This window comes from Triticum aestivum, chromosome 6A (assembly GCF_018294505.1).
Source record: "Triticum aestivum cultivar Chinese Spring chromosome 6A, IWGSC CS RefSeq v2.1, whole genome shotgun sequence".
Taxonomy (NCBI): Eukaryota; Viridiplantae; Streptophyta; class Magnoliopsida; order Poales; family Poaceae; genus Triticum; species Triticum aestivum.
The window spans coordinates 76,534,731-76,557,969 of NC_057809.1; the positions used below are offsets into that span (position 1 = coordinate 76,534,731).

Consider the following 23,239-nt stretch of genomic DNA (forward strand, 5'->3'; position numbering starts at 1 on the left):
GCCCCTAGCCGTAGGCATAGACCGCGAGTTCGGTAGTGATACCAACGCATTAGATTATTATGGGAACAGAATACTCGCGTCCAGTTACTGTCAGGTGTCGAAGTGGAAAGGCCCCCGCTTCGCTCCGCACGGGGCGACGCGGGCGGCGACGCAACCCTAGCCGCCAAGCCTCCTCCCCCCGTCCCCCCGCCTCGCCACCGCCAGAGGGGTCGCCGGCGAAGTCCGCGCGGCTGCCAGGGAAGGTGGCGGCGAGGCTGTGCCGCTCCGTCTCCACGCGGAGGGCCTCTGTAGCCGAGGCGGCGGCCTCGGATGGTGCGGCGCCGCCTGCTTTGCGGCGAGCGGCGTCTGCTGGTGCTCCTCCTCCCCACTTGGCCGTGCGGGCGGCGAGTGGTTGAGGCGTTGGGCGATGGTCGAGGCGAGTGGCCTCGTGCCCCTGGCTGCGCGTCAGATCTGGAGGTCTTCTTCCTCCCCCTTCCCTTGCATGTTCCTCGCTGGATCTGGGTCATGGCGGGCGTCGGTCGCCGGATCCGTTGAAGGTGGGGTTACCGGAGTTGAGAGCTCGGACCGGGAGAAATCTTTGACCGGCTTTTCCAGCCACGACGGCGGTGACGCCGGCTGGTGTCGTTCCCCTTCTCGGAGGCGCCGTCGAGGTTCGATCCCCTCTCCCTTCCCTCTCATACCCGGGTGAAAACCTTTGCCAGTTCTGGTCTAGGCGGCAGCGGTGCGGCTTGCGTCGTCACCTTCCTGAAGGTGTCGTCTGGGGCGAGTTGGGGGTGTGCATTGGCGTTTGGATGTGGTTCTCCGGCGCGCAGCGACATCTCAGTTGGAGATAACACTGGGATTTTTCGCAAGATTAGCTCTCTGGGGTGTCCGTAGGCCGGCTGTTTGTGTGTTGCCATGGTGGGGGAGGGGATAGGGTTCCTCTGCCCTGCGTGCAGCAGCACGGCATAGGCGATTCAGACATGGATTCTAATCTAAGCAAAAGTCATGTCTCAGCTTGAGGTGTTTATCAACTCTGCGATTGTTTCTTCGTTGCCCTCGTCCTTCTACAGCTTCTTCTCTTCGTGTGGTGACCATTGAGCTGCGGTTTGGCCCTTCTCCTGGTGATCTTGCACAGTGGGTTGGTCACACTGAGTATCTCCCAAGGCGATACTGAATCTACCGCTCCTTGCTCTAGGGTGAGCTGCTTCAATTTGCGACGGTCCGGCGCCCTTCGATCCAGGGCGAGGGGCAGGGGTCCCCTTCGGAATTGAAGAAGGAAGGTTCGATGATGGTGGTCTCCTTTGAGTTTGATGAGGGCATGTTCATCTTCACTGAGCGCGATTTCCTCTTGAAGCTCGCTTGCTGTCACTGTTTTGGTGCTTAATTCGCGTCGAAGAGCTCCATCAACATTTAGCTAGACTTCCTGTAGAATATCCTTGTGCTCTCGTGTGGTGTGTGTAAGCTGTTTGGAAGCACCTTATATCTGTCGTTTTCAGTTTCCTTTGTTTTCTTTCTTGTTGTTTGGGTCGTTGTAAGTCCTGGCCAGTTGATGGCTTTGTTAATTCAAAGCCGGGCTCTTCTGGAGCCTTCGTTCCAAAAAAACTGTCAGGTGTCTATTCATGTCCTTAAATTATTCTCCAATTATCTCTCGTGTTAAACACTGCAGTGCAAGGGCATAAATTCCTGCCTCCTCCTCGTCCGGCGACCGAGCTGGACTACATGGACTCTGCCGTGCTGGAGCTGGCTCACACGGAGCTCTCCTTGCTGTCTGGAAGCGACGCGAATGGTGCGGCGACGAAGGTGCAGAAGGTGTACACAACCTCGCCCACTCCGCCGTTGTCGTTGAGGAGCTCTGGTAACCAGATCCTACCAGAAAAACAAACCCTTTTGCTTCTTTTCATCCATTTGGTCTGGTCCCCATTTTTTGGATTCTGCTCCTAGCTGCTGTCCTTTTCTTGGTTGTTGCCCTCTCCTGACTCCTGAGCTGGCTTCCATGAACAGAGGTTTTGGTGTCGGCAGTGTGCCTCATTTGGTTTGAGTTCATGGTTACGGCTGCTGAAAATTAACCTGTTTTCTGGTTGGGATTCGTTCATCAAGGTGGCAAGCGCTGGACTTCGCGCGGCTTAACCACAACACCATTTCTTTCTACGACGGCCCGGAGCCGGAGACCGCTGCCTCGCGCTGGAGGCGCGTCGGCCTCAATGCATCCAAGGTGACTTGCCGCCCTGCATAAATCGCCACCACAAGAGAAAACTATTATTTTGATTGGAATTTCCCTTCATGTTAACACATGTTCCTGAGCTTGATGCAGGTGGGTCAGGGTTTATCCAGAGATGGTAAGGCTCTCAAGCTGGCTTTCCAGCACTGGATCGAGGCTGTGAGTACATATCCTTTGCTGTTTTTAATCTAATTTTCGTATTATTGCATTTGCTGGATACTTGCTCTCAACTGTAGGTGTGAAAAGAATCAGTTGACTTGGGAGTTTTTGTTAGTTGTGGACACTAATCATAAAAGTTGCACATCTTGTTGTCGTCGAAACTACAGATCTATTGACTTGGATTTCTATTTGCAAAAAAAAATCTGAAATTCAGCTGTCGTCTTGTAGATTGATCCAAGACACAGACGCGGGCACAACCTGTATTTCTGCTATGATGTCTGGTGCCAGACCCAGGCTGGCCAACCGTTCTTCTACTGGTAACAACATGAATGTGATTGTGTATATGATACTTTTCTTGTTCGAATGAGATCATGCAATCATATGTAGATATTTGTCATTTTCTGCAAGATAAGTCCATTGAATGTTGCATATAAATTGGCCTCTTTTATTTTGCATATTCAGGCTTGATATTGGTGAGGGAAAAGATGTAGATCTTCCGGAATGTCCAAGGGCTCTGCTGAAGAAGCAATGCATAAGATATCTTGGTCCAGTAAGATCATTTGCTTAATGGATGACATCCTTATTTTGAATTCATATTGTTCTTACTGAAAATATTCAAAGGAGAGATGTATTAGAACTTCAGATTGCTAACTTCATTCAACGCTCAAGTTTCTTCAGCGAGCCTCTAATACGATTAAGAAGTACTACTAACTTTGTGCTTCTCGTGTTCACTTTCTAGAATATGTGTTGCTCATAGTGAAAACATGGATTATGTTGTGATGGGTGTCAAATTAAGGCTTAGTTGTGAAAGGATCGAAGATGATGGGGGGGGGGGGTGAATATGCGACTATCAAAATTTTATTTCATTTTGCAAATTTAGGGGAATGCGTACCCTCTATTCAATGCACGAACCGTACCATGACGAGAGGAAAATTTTGCTCCCACTCGACACTAATCAACACATAGTTAAGCTTCTCATACATTGGAGTTGGTAAGTCTTTGGCCCTGGTAAATGCCTGCCCGAGAGAGCCAACTCCCTCAAGTCCATGCTCAATAAAAACGGGTAACGACTTTTACATTTTGCCCCCTCCCACTCCCGTGACGCACCCAGTGTGCGCCACGGGAGGGTTTGCGCTGCCGCCACCCCTAGGTTCTTCACCTCGCTGCCGCCGAAGGGCGCTGCAGAGCGAAGCCCGTGTGGCGCTGGCGGTCGCAGGGCATTCCCCCTCTCCCATGTGGTGCTTGGGCAATGCTGGGCTGCTCGTCCTTGAGGGGGCGCTGGGCTGGCGAGGTCTCCGGCGGCGGAGGCGCGGGGCTCTGGTGGCGGTGTTGCAGGGTGGTGGTGGTGTGGATCTTCTGCGGTGACGTGCCTCGGTGCGGCCATGTCCTGCATGGCAGATCCAGGCCGACGGCGGTGGATGGTGGGTGTAGGCAGGCGGGGATGGTTGGCCGGCTTAGCCGGCGGTGGCGTCCTCGCGGCGCGACGCTCTCCTCCTCGACCTGCTGTAGCTTCGCCGATCCAAGATGTGGCCTCATCTCCAACCCTAACCGGGCCCGAGTGGGTACCTGCCAACGGGCTGGATGTTCCTCGGGATCTGGCTGCTGCCAGGGATGTAGATTCGCCGCCACAAGGGCCATTGTCTCCTCTGCGACGGATGTTGCCACGGGGGCTCACCCTTTTGCCCAAGCAAGGCAGGGTTGGGGGTGGTGGTGTGGTGTTCCCCAATTCAGATTGGGCCTTCCGGGCAGGGCCTGATTTGGATCTCGATGATTGCCGCGACAGTTGGCGGTCGGCGGCCAACATGGTGGGGTCCGCTGCTGTCGACGGATACGGAGTGAGCAGTTGTCCAGGGATGGGAAGGAGTGGACTTCTCTTCCTCTCGCACAGTGGTTGGTGGCTCTAGGCGTGGCACAACGGCGGTCTCAGGGCGACGACCCTGGATGACGGGCTACACGGATTGGCTCGTCGTCGGGAAGCATGGTTGTTGATGTTGGCAGTGTGCCTCTCGGCGTGGGTGGCGTGGTGTGTTGTGGTGGGTGTTCGTGATGAAGTTGTCTCTGCCAGTGACGGCCAAGCCCTGATCTGGATATGGTGCTCCTCGTTCTGTCGTGGTGGGGTCCTTGTCGTGGAGGGGCTTGTGGCTTGCTCACATGGCGCGGGGGGAGACGGGGTCGAGCTAAAGATTTGCGTCTCGGAGCCGGCGGTGGAAATGCATGTGGGTATTGCATTCCTCTTGGGGGGCACCGCCTTGGTCTCCCCACCTTTCCTTATCGTCACTTAGGGTGAAAACCTTGGTTTTCCTTGGTTAACACGGTCGCGACAGTGCTTTGCATCATGATCCTCTTGAGGGTTTCGCCGATGAGTGGGCTCCTCGGGCATGACAACAGGTCTCCTGTGCTTCTCCTCGGTGGCTCATTTGGGAGCGTTTAGTAGTACACCCCAGTGTGTTCTGTTATTGCTCTCTACTAGTTTTGTTGTACTTTCTTTTGATCAGCTTATGAGGATTTCCTCAATATCTTGTATAGTGTGGTCGATTGGCTTTATAATATAAAGCGGGGCGAAAGCATGTTTCGAGAATAAAAATGGGTACCCAGTGCCGAAAGCTCCCACGCAAGGTGGGGTTTGGGGAAGAGAATTTCTAGACAGCCTTACCCTTGCGTAATAATTCTGCAAGGAGTCTTTTTTTCGATAAAAGGGCCACATGGCCCTCATTTTCATTAAGAAAATAGAAGTCTAGATACAACCACCACACCACTTTTTTCCATCAGACCTAATGCATCACCTCATCAACTGATAAGCAACCTACATCCTAGACATATAACCATATCTATAGGATGCCAAATCACCCACTACCGGAGAGAGAACAGACTTTTAAACATCTTTTACAATTTGCACATCAGCCAAAACAATAGGCAAAACATACTACAGAACCGCCCAATTTCAGGTAGACACAAAACCCAGTCTTAGAGCAGAAGGATTCCACCCATATGTTCTTCTGTAGACTTCATTTGCTACCCGAGATAGCCTCTTGGAAACCTCCCTAAGCATTTTTTGCACATCTTTTCTCTGTAGAATCATCCATGAATCCAACAAAGAACACAGGGTAAATATTACATTGATAGGATTTGAAAGGAAAACACGTTGAAAACAGGATTTGTTCCTTGTTTTCCAAATTGTCCATATCAAAGTAGCAGCACCAATAGAAACAATAGCCCTATCCTTTCCAGAATAGGATGGTATCCAGTTTTGACAAAGATCAAAGAAAGATAAAGGTAATTTCGGGTTACCTAGTGTACCACATATCACATTCCATAAAAACCTAGCACAAGAGCACGAAAAGAATAGATGATCAATGCTCTCAGAAACGCCACAAAACTCGCAGAAATTTGGTCCTTTCCACCCTCATCTAGATAAGTTATCCTTGGTTAGGATCCTCCCTTTGATCACTAACCATATAAATGCTTTTACTTTTAGAGGTATTCTCAACCTCCAAAGAAGTTTAAAAGGAAAAGCAACAACTCTAGCTATAAGGTAATGATAAAGCGACTTAACCGAGAAGGATCCAGATTTAGTTAAAAGCCATTTAACTCTGTCAGGCTCCTCCGACAGAGTAACCTGACTACACATATCAAGTAATTCATTCCACATTGTAAGAGTTTCTCCATAGAAACATCTCCTAAATCTAATACAATCAAAATCCTGATTAAAGACTTTAGCAACAGTAACATGTTGACAGAAAATTAAATTATACAAGCGGGGGGAAAGTTGACAAAGTGGCTTTCTCCCCAGCCATGTGTCCTCCCAAAATCTCGTCTTACAACCATCACCCACCACCCTTTGACAGCAAGAATAGAAGATATCCTTTATACTCAACAACCCATTCCAAAAATGGGAATTACCCCGAGATGCTTCACATTGAACCAGAGTTTTCCTACTCAAATATTTGGCTCTAATCATTTCCTGCCAATCCCCTTCCTCATTCTCTAATCTCCATAACCACTTACATAAGAGGCTGATGTTTTTAATCTCCAAATTAGTAATCCCCAGACCCCCCTGGTCTCTAGGTTGGCATACGTCCACCCACTTGACTAAGTGATACTTTCTCACTCCATCCCTTTCTTGCCAAACCATACGAGCACGAACAAAGTCCATTCTCTTGCCTACACCTTTAGGTAGTTTTAAAAAAGAAAGCAAATGGCTAGGAACATTACTCATACAAGTCTCAGCGAGGGTAATCCTATCACCCATTGAAAGCAAACCCCCTTGCCAGGTTGCGGCCTTCTTCTCAATTTTCTCTTCAACTGGTTTCCAATGCGCATTATGCAACTTTTTAAAATGTAAAGGAAGGCCTAAATAAGTAAAGGGGAAGTCCCCGACCGCACAAATGAAAATCTGAGCATATTCTTCTTGTTTCAATAAAGCGGCACCAAAGCAATGGATTTCACTTTTTAAGAAATTGATTTTCAAACCTGTCAAGTGCTCAAACACGCATAGAATGACTTTAAGGTTTCTAGCCCCTTCTAAGTCATCTTCAAAGCAGAAAATCGTATCATCAGCGTATTGTAAGACAGTAAGACCACCCTCGTACAATCTAGGCAGAACTCCTTTAATAAATCCTTGTTGTTGCGCCCTTTGAACCAGGGTAGCAAGAACATCAGCAGCAAGGTTAAACAATAGGGGGGAGAACGGGTCCCCCTGCCTCAATCCTTTCCTAGTAACAAAATAGGGGCCAATCAAGTCATTTAAAGTAATAGCTACTTTACCATTATGAATAACTGCCTTTGTCCAACGAATAAATTTATCAGGAAACCCCTTCATTTTCAGCGTACTAAGCATAAAGTCCCAATTAATTTTATCATAAGCTTTCTCAAAATCAACCTTAAAAATAACAGCAGCGCATTTAGACTTATATAGTGAGTGAAGCGTCTCATGGAGAATAGTGACATTATCTAAAATATAACGCCCTTTGATAAACGCAGATTGTACCTTAGAAATCGTCTTGTGAGCAGTAGCCATAGCTCTATTATTTAAGACTTTGGTAAAGATTTTAAACGGGACATTGAGCATGCATATAGGTCTATACATCTGAATCCTATCCGCCCCTTGACCCTTAGCTAACAATGTAACTACCCCATAGTTTAGCCTAGAAATATCAATCATATCATCATAAAAATCTTGAAGGAGACTCAACAAATCATTGCAAATGAGGTGCCAAAAGGTTTGGAAGAATTCAATAGGCATACCATCGGGACCGGCTGCTCTATTATGCCTCATAGAAAAAATAGCCGGTTTTATCTCATCCAAAGTAAATTTACTAGCCAACTTACTTTTGTCCTCATCAGAAAGCATATCAGTTAGAGGAATGTTTAAGGAGACGGGAAGTAATTCAACAGGCCCAAAGAGCTTCTTATAAAAATCAGTCGCATATTTAAGGAGCTGCTCATCCCCTTGGATGATCCCCTCATCCTGGATGAATCTGAAAATTTTACTCCTACGCTTCCTACCTAAAAGTGCTAGTGATCGACTAGAGGGGGTGAATAGGCGATTTTTATGAAAGTCTTCAAAACATGGAAGTTTCGAAGACAAACGATAGAAATAAACCTATTATCATGCAGCGGAAGGTAGCCTACACTAGCCAAACCATAGTCAAGTATTCAATGAAGTGAAAGCGCAATGACTAATAGTAGCTAGGCAGTAAGGATCAGATAGGAAGATATTGTGAAGCCAATCAGAACAAGTAATCACTCAGTGAAGCCAAATGGTAATGCAATCGTACAATGACTTCACAAGGACCAACAGTAAGTAAAGGGAAGGGAAGGATGAAACCAGTGACTCGTTGAAGACAATGATTTGTTGGACCAGTTCCAGTTGCTGTGACAACTGTACGTCTGGTTAGGGAGGCTAAGATTCAACTCAGAAGACCTCGTCTTCACCTTATTCCCCTTGAGATAAGGACACCCAGTCCTCGCCCAATCACTCTGGTAAGTCTTCAAGGTAGACTTCCAAACCTTCACAGACTTCGTTCACCGGCGATCCACAATGACTCTTGGATACTCAGAACGCGACGCCTAACCGGCTGGAGGATTCACAGTCCTCAAGTGTAATAAGTCTTCAGATCACACAGACAGGAAGACTTAAGTGATGTTTAACACTCTTTGGCTTTGGGTGGTTAGGGCTTTATCCTCGCAAGGAATTCTCTCTCAAAGGCTTCGAGGTGGGTTGCTCTCAAACGACAAAAGCCGTACTCTAACTCTGAGCAGACAACCGTTTATGGTTGTAGGGGGTGGGCTATTTATAGCCACTAGGAAACCCGACCTGATTTGTCCGAAATGACCCTCGGTCACTAAGGAACTGACACGTGTTCCAACGGTCAGATTTCAAACACACACGGCAACTTTACTTGGGCTACAAGCAAAGCTGACTTATCCAACTCTAGACAAGATTTGCTCCCATAGTCTTCACTCGAAGACATAGGATTTTGGTTAAGCATCACTTCAGTCATTCTGACTGGTTCTCTTGGACCCCATTTAATAGTATGGTGGTTCCTATGACTCAACAAAGAAGAAAAAGAACGACGAAAGGACTAAGTCTTCACGCTCCATAGTCTTCATGCGATGTCTTCTCTTGTCATAGTCTTCAATGTGAATGTCTTCACATACCACCTTTGTCTTCAATGTCTTCTTACATTTTTAGGGTTCATCTCTGGTAGGAAAACCGAATCAATGAGGGACTTCTACCTGTGTTATCCTGCAATTCTCACAAACACATTAGTCCCTCAACTAGGTTTGTCGTCAATACTCCAAAACCAACTAGGGGTGGCACTAGATGCACTTACACTACCGCTAGCCTTAATCATGAAGTATTTCGTATTACCATCACCCTCCTTAATATCTTTTTCTTTAGACCTCTGGTACCACTTAATCTCCTCTTCCCTAAGGATCTTATTCAAATCATTCTGCAACTTATTTCTCAAAACATAGTCAGCTTCTAAAACTCCAGAGAGCTCACTTTTCTTATCCAAAAAGTCAAGCTTATTGGCAATCTCATCTCTATCTCTCCTATATCTACCCTCTACATTAAGGTTCCACCCTTTAAGGGTTCTCCTTAATTTTTGCATGAAATCCTGCCACCAATCAAGACTACTACCTCTACAAACAGTGGAACTCCAGACTTTATTAACAATATCAGGGAGCTCTTCTCTAGACAGCCAGCATAGCTCAAATTTAAAAGGCTTGCGATTAATAGTAGACTTAATCCCTGTATGTAATAGAAGCGCTGCATGGTCAGAAACCCCTCTCACCAAGGTTCTGACAGTTACTAAAGGAAATTGCTGCTCCCAAAGAGAGCTCACTAAAATTCTGTCCAACTTAGCAAAAAGCGGATCCTCCTGATTATTCGACCAAGTATAGCTCCTCCCCGACAAATCTAATTCTTTTAAGCCCCAATGCTCAATAATAGAATTAAAATAAAAAGACCATTTGGAAGTTTTTTAATTTTGTTTCTCTCGTTAATTCTCCTAATTAAGTTAAAATCGCCCCCAAAAACACAGGGCAATTTATTGTACCCCAGAGCTTGCACTAGCTCCATCAGGAACTCCTCCTTATTCCTCACATGAGCAGCTCCATAGACATTGATCAGATTCCACTTGAATCCTGATCTTTTATCCATAATAACCATTCTGGTCATGTATGTACCTGCAATACAGACGTCTACCTCAAATAGATCTTCCTGAACCCCCATAAGCAGCCCTCCAGAAGCACCTTCAGAGGGCTGCCATAGCCAAATATAAGTAAATCTACCACTTACTCCAGCCAACCAAGAGTCATCAAAGTCCTTCTTTTTTGTTTCTTGCACACATATAAACTCTAAACTATGCTCCGAGATAGATTCCCTTAGAAATCTTCTCTTTTCAGGTTCACCCAGCCCTCTTGCATTCCAAAATAGACCCGCCATAAAAACGGCCAATTTTGTGTAACATTTGTTACATCACATCTAACCTTAGGCTTAACACTGAATCCCCCAGTGCCAGTCTTTATATTTCTTGATTTATACAGCGAAGATAATAACACTAATTCATCTCTAAGCTTCTCATCCTCCTCAGCATCAGAATCTGAGTCGGATAATAAATTTTTAATATCATCTGGATCAAAACTCTCTAGTTTTGATTCTAAATCCACGTTTCTAGCATTTTCTTTTCTCTTATTAGCAAAGAACAAGTCACTTCTGCTTTTCTCTAAACTCTTGATCATAGAAATAGTACAATCTATTTCCTCAGGAGTTTTACCTAGACTAACACCAATACATCGCGTGATGTGAGAAATGAAACTAGGCATTGTATTTAAAACAGTAGGTGTATTAGTACCTGGTGCCATTTCCAAATTTTTCTTCTTTGCCATTTCAGTAGCCTTGTCCATAGTATGCCCCTCATCTTTATTCTTATGCCTTTCACTCCTTCTCCTAGCAGCTTCATCAAGCGCCGCCTTGTCTTTTGCTTTTTGAACTCTGGCTTCACCCTCCCTCATTTTCTGCTTATTGACTGCATCGACACCACACATGTCTTGTAAGGGGTATTGTAAACATACATCAACTTTGTTAGAGAAGGGAGTTTGCTTCTGATTCACTTCTCTCCCGGGAGCGGTCACGGCCTGAGTGGAGCTGATGAGAGAAGGGCTCCTATTTTCCTTATCTTGTGCTAGTAGCAGATTCTCATTTTCCTCCGCAATCATCTCCCTCTCAACATTGTCATTGATTTCTTTAACTTTTTGAGTGCTAATCCCAAGCCTCCTAGCAAAGTCATCTGGGTCTTGAGTGCAATCAAACTCTTCTTCCTTTTGGCTGTCAGGCACTTCTGTGAAATCCTCCAACATAGCAGCGCTATTAGCAAACTCAGCATTAACCTGTTCCACACCAGAGAGAACTCTTTCAGCATCCAGCTTTTTGTCAAGTAATTTTTGCCTCACCTCATTTTCAGCAACCATGTTCTTATCAAGTTCGTATTGACTCGGGATCACAACCTCTGATGAACCTGAAGTGTTTCCTTTATCCGACCTTCCAGCCCCAGTACCATGTTTGGGAGATTTGCTACATCCCACCTCCTTATTGTTACTTTGCTCTCTCGGTCTTTTCTCTGTAGCGTTATGAGATGAATCAGGACCACTAGGATAGCTAACCAAGATACCGCCCTCCATAGGACCACCCTCCTCCACTATGTCTTCTAGTTCAAAGTATATGTTGAAGATAAAAACCACTTTCATTCAGGGGAGCGCTAGAGGGTATTTTCCTAGGATCCGTAACTCCAATCTTAGCCCTGAGAACTCCACATTGCCTATAGAGCTCCATGTCCAGTTCCAAAACTGAACCAATGAGAGAACCAACTTCACAAAAACCTTGATAGTGCTCCAGTGTCTCGGGAACCCCTGTTATTCTAACCCAGCAAACATACAGTTTGAAAGCTGCAGTTGAAGAGTTGGTCCATCTATCTACTTTGATATTAGCTGTTGTTCCAATCAGACCAAAGAAATTGTACGCCTTCATTTCATCAATTTTATTCGCGGAAGGGAATTTGACTAAAAAGCTATCTCTGAGATAAGGCTTAGCCTGCCACTCCCATCCCCACTGGAACATCATGCTGAGAGAGTTAACAAGCTGTAACGCAGTCAGGCTTGCATTTTTCACAGTAATAATAGCTATAGCCTGCTTGTTTTCATCTGGCTCCGGCTTCTTTCTGGTCCTTGCTGAGAACATCTGCAAACCATCAGCAGCACTACCAACCAGACTGGCAACAGGCTTAGGTTGTGACAGGAAAGAGCACTTGCGCGAAAGGTGTGAATCCTTGGTGCAGTTGACGCAAAATAACACAGTCTGACAATCCTTAACAGCATGACCAGTATTCTCACATTTATAGCATGTCATCTGTGATCTGCTCCCAATATTTGCAGGCCCAGTGCTAGTACCAGATTGATTTGAATTGAAACCAGTATAACCATACCCCTGTCCTTGTTGATTAGGTGAGTTGCTAGTTCCAGAATACTGATAACTACCCAAAGCATCATTGCCCATATGGCCAAACTGAACTGCTCCAAACCCAACAGCAGGATGTGTCTGAAAGTTACCTGAAGGAGGAATTGGAGGTTGCTGGTAGAACTGCCCTTGCTGTCCGAAGACAAAACCACCGCTCCCATGTTGCCCAGATCCATGTCCACCACGGCCAACTAAGTACTCCCCATGACCATGTTGACCACCTCCAAATCCATGCTCCACGCCATATGCACCCCCAACTAGAGGATTGGGCTGAGTGGAGAGAGTTGGAGGAGTGGGCGGTCTCTGTTGCGTTGGTCCACGCCAACCAGCACCGCCACCACCTGCATCACCTCGCCCTGCCACCCAGAATCCCCCGCCACCAGCATCTCCGCGGCCCTGCACCCAGGATCCGCGGCCGCCGCCCGAGTTGCCCTGCTTCTGCACACGCCAATCGCCTCGCCCCGCCATCGAAGTATCAGATCGGATGAAACCAGAGGAGGAAATCCTGGATACGCCACCATCGGCCACTCCGCCGCCGCCGCCGCCTGCCTTTCTAGGGTTCGCTCGGCCACGCGGAACCAACCCCCTCTGTATTGGATCGTTTGAGCAGGCGACCTGGCCCACAACGGACGAAGAGTAGCAACTAGGCTTGGTTGCGGATTCCACAAACCCGCCTTCGACGTCTGCACCGGGTCCGCCCGCGGGATGGGGGCCAAGCTCTCAATAATGGTTCGAACCCCGGGACCTTTAGGCCACAAGTGAAGAGACTACCACTTCGTCGGGCCCGCCCTTCAAGTCCAAGCTCTCAATAATGGCATTAAAAACAATCACATTAAAATTATCATTATTCTTTTCGCTCTGCTACCTGATAATGTTGAAGTCTCCACCCACCAACATGGGTAGAGACTCTGAACCACAAAGATGAACAAGCTCAGAGGGTAAGTCAAGTTTGAGCTCTGCCTGGGCAGCTCCATAAACGGACACGGAACTTGACACAGAAGCCACCCACCTCCATGTTCCTGACGTCCAAAAACGTAGTCCTATTGACCTGAAGAAGGATACCGCTTGATCTCCCATGTGGAGGGAGGCAGTGCCAAGCAAAATCAAGATCACCACACAGATGGTTTAAGAAGGGAGCTAAAAAATTGGCTCTGCCAGTCTCCATTAAGGCGATAAAGTCCAACTTATGCTCCCTAGGAGATTCTACCAAAAGAATTGTGCTTAGCCAAGTCACGAAGGCCTTTGCCATTCTAAAAATCTCTTTCATCTGACAACATCTTTTGTTTGCAACAGAGGAACTACAACCTGTGGCTGAAAAACTTCTTTTGTTTACAAACACATAATTTTAATCAGAATCGACAGCCCATTCGTTGTTGTTTTCTTTAGGATAACCAAAGCGTGATTCACCTCGTTGTCAAAAGCTCATTGATCGAAGACGCAACCTCCCTACAATTATTATTTACTCCCTGTGTAAAGTAATATAAGACGTTTTGATCACTAAAGTAGTGATCCAAAATGTCTTATATTACTTTACAAATGGAGTACTAAGCTAACCCTTAACCTTGAAGATTTCCATAATATCATCTTCCAAACAACATAAAATGGAAAAATCAATAGCAAAGCCTTGCCGCATGCGAGGTCCTGCCCGTCGGCAAGTCATTCGCATCTGATTGGGCCTGGATACAGGTACGAGCACTGGAGCGGAAGTCACAGGATCAGGGATGCCACCAAAGATAATTGTCGCCATGACGCGATCGGCTTCGGTCCGTCGGAGGCGATGGTGTGACAGGAGTGTACCGGAGCTGAGCGACATGCACGAGCACGGGAGGCCTCAAGGTCGGTGTCGAAGCATGGCCTAGTGGCAACAGGGCTCCTCTCGACACATGTTGTTCAGTCGAAGAGGAGAAGTGGTGATGTCTACTGCACCAGAGGGTTCGGTGCAAGTAGCAAGCTGCCGCCTGCGGTACTCACACCTACAGTGTCACCACAGTACCGTGGGGGTGTGCTGATGAGCTGGCCGAGGTGGAGGCATTTGTAGAAGAATACCCCTTTGCACGCTTCCAGTTGTGCTCGCCCCATCCTCATCGGCGTGGGTCTGGGAAAGGGTCCGACCGCTTTGGGTTTATTGTACGCAGTCTTTTCCTACATTTCTGTAAAAGCTTGTTTCCAAGACTTGAACCCGTGACCTCATGGTCACAAGGCAGCAGCTTTATCACTGCGCCAAGGCAACAGCCTTACCCAGGGGTTAAACCTACTTTTCAAAAAAAAATGTGGATCTGCATCAAGTGGAGGGAAGTCATATCCGATATCCCTCGACCTCAAACCAAAGCTCGCCACTCGAAATACCAGTCTGATCCGCAAACTGAGATATATTGGCAACACTCAATACTCCCTCCGGAATTATAAGGCACACACACTCTTCTCAAATTTATCTTTGATCAACAATCTGTTCAACCAAATTTGGATTAGTTGATACAAAATTGATATCATTGGATTCATAAAAAAAGCTCCTTTCAATCGTAACAATTTGCATTGAGATAATCCACATATAGTCCGGAAACTGGTTGATCAAAGTTAAGCTTGGAAAACGTACGTACGCCTTCAATTTTTGGACAGAGTTATCAAAGATATTATTTTACTGCCAAAAGTTCCACAAGTCTTGAAACATGTTCAAATTAGTTGCTAATAAGTTGCCACATGAAAGATTAGAAGATTGTTCTGCATGAACTATGTATTTTGTAGCAGCTAAGCCTACCAGATGATTCTAACACTTGTCTGATGTTTTGCAGCAAGAGCGTGAGTACTATGAATACATCATTACAGAGGGAAAGATCACCCATAAGATGTCTGGAGAACCACTTGATACAAGCCAGGGCCCTAAAGGGACGAAATGGATTTTTGTTATGAGCACAGCAAAGAAACTGTATGCTGGGAAGGTTGTTTGACTATTGCTACTGAGCAATGTTATGTCATGTTTTGGAAGTTTAGCTTCGCTACAAGTGTTTAATTGTATGCTTACTTCTACATCTAGAAAGAGAGAGGTGTATTCCAGCACTCCAGCTTTTTAGCAGGAGGTGCTACCATAGCTGCTGGACGGTTTATTGCAGAAAATGGAGTCATCAAGGTATTGTCAAGAGGCACCCATCGTACCAAGTGGTGCTGCTTACACAAAGATTTTACACTCAGTGAATTGTTACTTAGGGTGTGGTTTTCTGTACTGATTTTGCATCCATGTTCCAAAAGATTTACTAGTCGTTTCATACTCATGATTTTGTTACTGTGCTTTCTCGTGGGATGTTATGCTAATTTGATTCTCTGATGATCTGTCCCGATTTCAGTCCATCTGGGCCTATAGTGGACATTACAAACCGAGTGCGGAAAACCTTAGCAACTTCCTGAGCTTTCTAGAAGAGAATGGAGTTGATCTGAAAGAAGTTGAGGTGTAATATTTTTTGATCAGCGAAATCTAAACAGTAAACACACTCGTATGTTAACAAATGTAACACGGTTCACTTCATGAACTTATTTTTGCATATTCAGGTGTGCTCATTCACCAAGGAAGACTACTATGAAGATCCAGTGCCCAATACCAAACAGAACCCTGCTGCTGCTATCATATCATCCAATCCTTCACAATTGATTCTTCCTTCCAACAAGGCATCTGGGGCATCTTCACAGACTGAAGCTGACGAAGGCAATAATATCCGTGCAGAGCAAGCAAGAGCAACCTACCAAAGAACCTTATCAGGTGGCCTGCAAAGCCCCAGAGATGCCGGCGTCTCACAGGAGGCAATTCTTGAGAGGGTGAATTCCAAGAGCAAGTCAAAATCCTACCAGCTCGGCCACAGGCTGTCCCTGAAATGGAGCACTGGGAATGGTCCAAGAATTGGTTGTGTGAAGGACTATCCAATGGAGCTCAGAATACAAGCGCTGGAGATGGTACAACAGTCTACAACTCTCACCAAGGGCATCGACTCCTCCGGCCACATGGAGGGCACCGGAATGCCTCTTGCCCACCTTGCAAATGTCGCCCCTCGTGCCAGTGCAGACCTCCCTGCCCCAGCCAAGTAAGAACTTGAAACTAGGTAGTAGTTGTGTAGTTCTGCTTCTTCATATTTGGTAGGCTGCAAATGTCAGACACTAAGTTTGTGCTTGCTGCTTTTCCTATGTTCCATGGATCCATTGTAGCTCAGATGATCTGGTGAGGATTGTATGAGTCCCAGTTTGGTTGAATTGATTTAACAATGCTTAATTGTGCTTGTCACTATTGCAGAAAGCATAATTTTTTTTGTTTCATAAGTCATAATACGGTAGTATGTTATGATACAGTACTCCCTCCAATTTATATTAATTGTCGCAGCTTTAGTACAACGACCAAAACACATTCAGGTACAAAACCTACAAGCCATTGTCGAATTTCAAGAAAATTCAAGGATCTTTGACTAAAAAGAGGTGCATTTGAATGTTGTCAGTATTCCTTTTTTTAATGATCACCTGGGGGAGCGAACCCCCACCTGAATATATTCATTGAAAATCCTAGAAGTCTCGCGGCTCCATATAAGATAGGTTTAAGTAAACCAAAGTACATGTAGAAAACAAAGGAAAAGAGACAGCTGAAAAGGACACACCCAGGCCTACAACCAAACCCCAAAAACCATCGAAGAAGAGCACACATGAAGAAAATGGCCGCTTGACAACACCAAGCGGTGTCGTTGCCGGACCTTGAGAAGCTCAACCATCGACAACCAGAGGCCAGACACAACCACTGGCCGCCATTACAAATATTGTCAGCGCAACCAACACAGAGGGGGGGCTCAGCTTTCATCTTCATCTAACCAAGTAAGATGAGCCTTGGGCGTCGGCCGTTTGGTCACCACCCAACAACACCCCGCAAATGGGGGGAGGTGTTGTACAGGACCGATGTGGTCTTAGAGGCACACGCCCCCGCTAACCCGACTTTGGGAGAAAAATCGGAATCTACTCCATGGAAAGGTCGAACCAATACGACGCTGACAAAGCACCACCTCCCTGTCGACAAAGAGACACGCCACCGTCGACCCAAAGCCGGCCGCGCCACCACCACCACCGTCAAACCGACACTGAGTAGCAACCACACGAAAACATCGAGCCAACTCCTAGTTGATGCCTTCAAGAAGGGATGCGATGCGAAACGTGCCGCCATCGACCATTACAAGGCGAAGCAGGATCGTGGTTTCCCCTAGAGTCTCAAAGGGGAGTCACCATAACATCGATGCCTCCAAGCAGGTAAGCAGCGCCCGCGAGCGTCGTCGGGAGCACGACATTCGCCCAAGTGGACAAACCACCTCCGCAGAGCAGCGATATACCGCGGAACGACGCCTCCTGCACCACCATAGAGCAAGGGACCATTGCAGCACGCCACTGCACATGATCAGATCTGGGCCACAACAGGGCAGATCCCGATGAATCCAGCCTGCCCACGCTGCACCCCCACCAGACTCGTGCCAACACGAAGCCAGGAGGCATGCCTGGCGCCAGCACGCACCACCACTAGCTGAACATGACGGAGGGAGGGGCAAGCACCACCACGCGAGCCTCACAGATATCACCCCCTGTTGGACATCTCCTAGCCGGCAAGCCTCACGACGCCCACTGGAGCACAGCAGGAGGACGCGGCCGAATTGAGAAAGCCACCGGGAGGAGGCCGCGAGCGCCTCTCAACCTCCGTCCCCGACCACCACTGACAAAGAAGACATGCCGAAGTCACACCGCACCGCCCACCGCGACACGTGTGTCCCTCCCTCCCCCACACACAAATGGAAAGACGCCCCGCCAACGCCAGATCCGTGCGGGCTTCGCCCGGCGGGGTCTATTGACGGCGGTATGAAGGAGGGGCAGAGCGGGAGGGGAAGTTTGACCGGGGAGAGGCTTAGTATTCTCATTGACATTATAAATAGATATTCAGTGTTCTCGATTTTTTTTTTACATCTGCAAGATTTCCGCAAATGGTGTTTTCTTTCCACAAATTGTTTTAGCTTACATTCTTGAAATAAGCCGCCTTACAATGAAATTATCCAAACCATTCAAACCATTTTCTCATCCTTTGCTCTGCTCGCTCGCTCACTTCGCACAACACCTTCCGCTAACCCTAATCCCCTTCCTCTCCACCTCCCCCGGCGGTCGATCGGCCGCCGGCGCCCGACCATGGCCCCGACGGCGCCGCATCTCTTCGACGAGATCCTGGAGGAGATCTTCCTTCGCCTGCCCACCCCGGCCGGGCTCGCCCGCGCATCGACCGCCGGCCCCCGTTTCCGCCGCATCATCGCCGAGCGCTCCTTCCTCCGCCGCCACTCCTAGGATTAGCCATCGACAAAGGTGGATTCCATCACGCCCATGAACATCATCCCTCCGCCCCGCTCGCCCGTGCCCTCGCCGACGGCGCAGATTTCTCCTACTCCTTCGTCCCAAGCCCGACAAGGCTTGGCTCACCCCCTGGTACCTCCGCGACGTCCGCCACCGCCGCGTCCTCCTCGAGTGCAGCTGCCGGTTTGATGCCCATCCGGTGTTCACAAACCTCGCGGTGTGCGATCCCTTGTCACGGAGATACGCGCTGCTCCCGCCCATACCTGAGGAAATGACCGTCCAGCAGGAGTGCCTTGCCGAATTTGCGCCTATGCTCGTTCCCGTTGGCGAGGAGGAGGACGAGTCCTCGTTCAGGGTCATCTGCACGGCGTGCTACAAAACCAAGTTGGTCGCGTTTGTCTTCTCTTCCATCACCGGACAATGGTGTGTTGCTGCATCTCCCAGCTGGAGCTCTTTGGGCACAGTTGAGCCCTCTTGGAATGGCCTGTTCCGTTTCAACTACGTGCGTGGCTGCTTCTACTGGCCGGCTCTTTGGAGGGACAAGTTGCTCATGCTGGACATGCGCTTAATGGAGTTCTCCATTGTCAACATTCTCACCGGCTACCATGTGCAGCTTACAAACCAGCCTGGACAGAGTGTATGCATGTCTACTATTGTTGATGGCGCAGAAGGAGCCCTCGAGATGTTTACTCTGGTCGCTGTTTACAGCCCTACCACATTTTATCTCCATCATACCACTCGACAAAACAACGGCGAATCTCCCAAAGAGTGGCAGCTGAAAAATGTTATAGCACTGCCTCCTCGATGTCGCTATTTCACTGTGGGTGCAACTGAGAGATTCTTATTCCTTCGATGTATTCGAATAGCTCAGTGGGATGATACTGCACGTGGGTTGTTGCCCGAGGATAACGAGTTTGATTTGTTTTCTCTGGATGTCAAGACCTCGGAACTTAAGAAGGTCTGCAGAGCAAAACACTATTATCCTCCCAATCTAGTTCACTCCTACTTTGGCTTCCCACCATCATTGTCGAAACCGAGTCTATGAACTACGAAGAGGTAAGCCTGCTGTCACAGTAGTGCTTATACTGTTGGGGATTCTCTCCTGGCAAGCTTATGCTGTTTGTATTTAAGAATTATGGTGCTTTGCTGTCTTTGTAATGCAGAAAATTAATGGTTCATGCTACTGGAAAGAACTTGTCAAACCAGGAATGGTTGCATGGTTTCTTCTTTATTGATCAGCATTGCCACGTGACTCTGGAAATAAAGATCAAAACAATTTCAGGAATGCGTTTATCCATCTATTATTGTGAAATATCAAACTAATCTATGATAACCTAGATTCGTGGTGTGCATAGTTTTAGCTAACACATCTGAAGAACAATAGTGGAAACTGGACAACATAAATTCACAGTGAAATTATGGTAAGACATGCAGGTTTCACTCACATCTTTATCCCACATTCCCACAACCAATACCCATCAGCTTGGCAAATTCACTCAGGTTGAGTTTAAACCCGCTCAAGTTGGCTTGATTTTCCTGTCCTGGTCCAGTGCGTAAGCCAGATAACTTTGGTCCTTGCGTTTGAGTTTCTCTGGTGCAACTGTTTGACCAAGCTCTCTCTGACGGTGCTGGTCTCAGTGTCTCGGCTGAAATATTCAAGCTCATCTCATGCTTGATTGCAACCTCTAAGAAGTTACATTCTTGAAAGAAAAAAACCTCTTAAGAAATTATCAAATACTTCCCTGCTCCTAAATATAAGATGTTTTAGCTTTTCTCTATTTTCTCAGATTCGTATGCATCTAGACGCGTTTTAGCGTGTATATTCACTCATTCTAACCATGTTGTAGAAAAACCTAGTTCATTGGAGGCAGTCTCAATCTTCTTGGGTATATTGGACTTGCTCAATATCATGCTGCCCAGATTATTTGTGTGCCGAAAGTTTGCTACATGTGTGGTTTAATGTATGGAAAAAAACACAATAGGCGTCTTTTCATAGATGAGTTCCTTGATGAGGATCAGGTGGTTTTGCTTGCCCATGAACAATTACATTGGGCAGCGCCAAGCAACAATCAGAGCCCTACCTAGTAGCATCACAGGTAGTGAGTGATATGTCTTCTGCACTTTGTGCGGCAGTGGAGCCTCCACTATTCTAATTAGAGGGCTCATCTGTACACAAAACTCTTTTCCTGCCGGTTCTTGTTTTTTCTTTTGCTATGTATAATAAAGATCTTTGGAAATTTGTAAGGGTGAAATGTCTTGGGCTCACGATACATGTTTAGGTCTTGGTATTCTATATACGTAATTCATGGAACCAATGACATTCCAAAGAAGAACATTGCATAACCTGTGCATCAGAGTTAATGTTTGAGGGCCCGAAGCTTTTATTTCCCATTTAGATATTATGTTTCTGCTAATTAATGTGCTTATTTCTTCAAAACTGGAATTATATCTTCTCGAGACTCTCCTGAAGCATGATGGGCAGCTCATGTGCCTTTTACTCTTAAGTTGTACACCCTCTGTTCCTAAATATAAGATGTTTTGGCAGTTCAATTTAAACTTCCAAAACGTCTTACATTTAAAAACAGAGTAGTACTATACTTTTCAATTTTGCATATAAGACTTAATTTCTGTGTGTATTGCTTGGAAACCTATTATAAGGCGGCTTTGTGACTTTTCCAATCATGAATTAGCAGCTTATCCTCTTATCATGCGAAGTCACCCATACTTCCCGCACACAGGGCCTTCTAAAAAAACACATAAGCAAAGATTTTTTACATGCATGTCGGTTTTCTGACTAAGTATATCTGCAGGGGTGAGCTTCTTGATTTTGGGGTCACTTCTTTGGGCCACGCATCTGGTGCCATAGAGTATAGACGGAGAATGCTTAAGCTGGTATCAGAAATCGATCTTCATGTACTTCGCTAGGGCCGTGTTAGGCGTGTTTAAGCAAGACATGATGCTGTAACCAAGGTGACTTTGTTTTACCACTGATTCGTAAGTTTTGTGCCGGGAGATTCGCCGTGACCTAGAAGACAGCAATGGTGGTGCGTTTTGCTCAGTTGCCACTATGCTTATCGCTGTACGAATCCTGGTGCGGTTGCGGCCAAGTTATGCCCTGTTTTCATGTTTGTGATCTAGACCGAGATGAATTGTTTTTCCTACCGTTGCAATTTTAGAAAATTCTATGATGCCCCTTTCAGATGTAGACATTCAGTGCTAGAATTTGCAATTGCCAATTGGTACTCCCTCCATTCCTAAATATTTTTAAATTCATTTCTAAATCTGATGTATATAGCCATTTTGAAGAAAAAAAATCAGATGTACATAGAGTTATAGACATACTTGAGTGTCTTTGTTCACTCATTTCAGTCCGTATATAGTCCAAAATATATTATATTTGTGAAAGGCGGGAGTTTTTGCCAACCCCGAATGCTACTGTTTCGGTGCGGTGGTCTAAATATTTTTTGGATGGTTATGAGGGTTATTGTACCCCGGACCCACTGTAGATCGAGGTTTGACACATACTTATCTTATATAGATGGAATATTCTTTCAACAAAAGGCGACTTTGACTTTGTTAATCTTAAGATCTATCTTGGAGGTGCTTATCTGGACATGTGTGCACACCGTTTGTCTGGGTGAATGCATGTGAGCGTCTGTCAAAAACAAGAAAAAAAATTGTTTGTGAAATTTAACCTCTATATTGTGCGTGAACACTTGCACACTCTTCTACCAATTCAGTGTCCATGCCGCTGGTTTCGCCTGATATTGCCATCCCAACTCACCCCGCGCCGTCTCAATTTCTTGGACCCAATGTGTACACCTGAACCTCACATAATTTTTTTTTGCCCCACTAAATTGCTTTGTTGCAAAATTCCTAAGGAAAGGAAAGAAGTTTAGTTTTTTCATTGCATCATTATTCAATCAAAGAAGGATCTACTCCAAAGGAAGGTGCCAACAGGGACTAAGATCGCTTGTTAACATACCAACATATTGCCGCCTTAGGTAACATCCACGGACAAACAAATCAGTGCACCTTGACATTGAAGATATAAATCCGTAAATTAAACAGACATCTTTTCAAGTTGTATAAAGTGTTTTGAAACAAAGTAATTGCATGTCTAACATAATTTTTTTAGCAACCGGTAGGAGCTTTGCCTTTTCATTTATCAGTTTATATAAAAAACTGGCCGAAAACTGATGTACTATAACATAATATCACAACGAGGTCATGTTGCTCTATAACTTAACATGTATTTCGTGCAAAGTCATCGTCTCTCACTGACCTCCCGGCTCTCGCTCGACAGGAGAAGCACGACAAGAGTCTGAATCCTTCCGGTACCATTCCGGTCCTCGAGTCGCGTAGTTGGAGCCGCCAACTAGGCGAGGAAGAAGAACCTTTATGGGTCCCACCAGGCATGCGCAAATCTCAAAGCACCGACGGCCCCCTTGACCCGACAGGCCGCACCAGTCTTCCTTCCCGGTCTCCTCCCACGCGCACGGGGCAGATCGACCCTC

The 23,239-nt window shown here is 46.5% G+C and overlaps 1 protein-coding gene and 1 pseudogene across 2 annotated transcripts; one reads left to right on the top strand and one right to left on the bottom strand.

Moving 5' to 3' along the window:
• Window positions 1–1,701: 1,701 nt before the first annotated feature.
• On the top strand, window positions 1,702–16,451 carry LOC123129456 (IQ domain-containing protein IQM3-like; annotated as a pseudogene).
• LOC123132142 (ATP-dependent RNA helicase glh-1) lies at window positions 5,071–12,997 on the bottom strand. Of its 2 annotated transcripts, none has more exons than XM_044551898.1 (2): window positions 10,723–12,997; window positions 5,071–5,426 (listed from the first exon to the last, which is right to left on the bottom strand). In XM_044551898.1, exon 1 carries the CDS (start codon window positions 12,846–12,848, stop codon window positions 11,580–11,582), a length of 1,269 nt encoding a protein of 422 aa, XP_044407833.1. In that variant the 5' UTR covers window positions 12,849–12,997; the 3' UTR covers window positions 5,071–5,426; window positions 10,723–11,579. The 2 variants fall into 2 exon arrangements, with proteins under 2 accessions (XP_044407833.1, XP_044407834.1); XM_044551899.1 differs by lacking the exon at window positions 5,071–5,426 and adding an exon at window positions 8,992–9,107.
• Window positions 16,452–23,239: the final 6,788 nt, after the last annotated feature.

Excerpts from the sequence above, each read along its gene's own strand:
- LOC123132142 (XM_044551898.1), bottom strand. The coding sequence starts at position 12,848 with ATGGCGGGGCGAGGCGATTGGCGTGTGCAGAAGCAGGGCAACTCGGGC.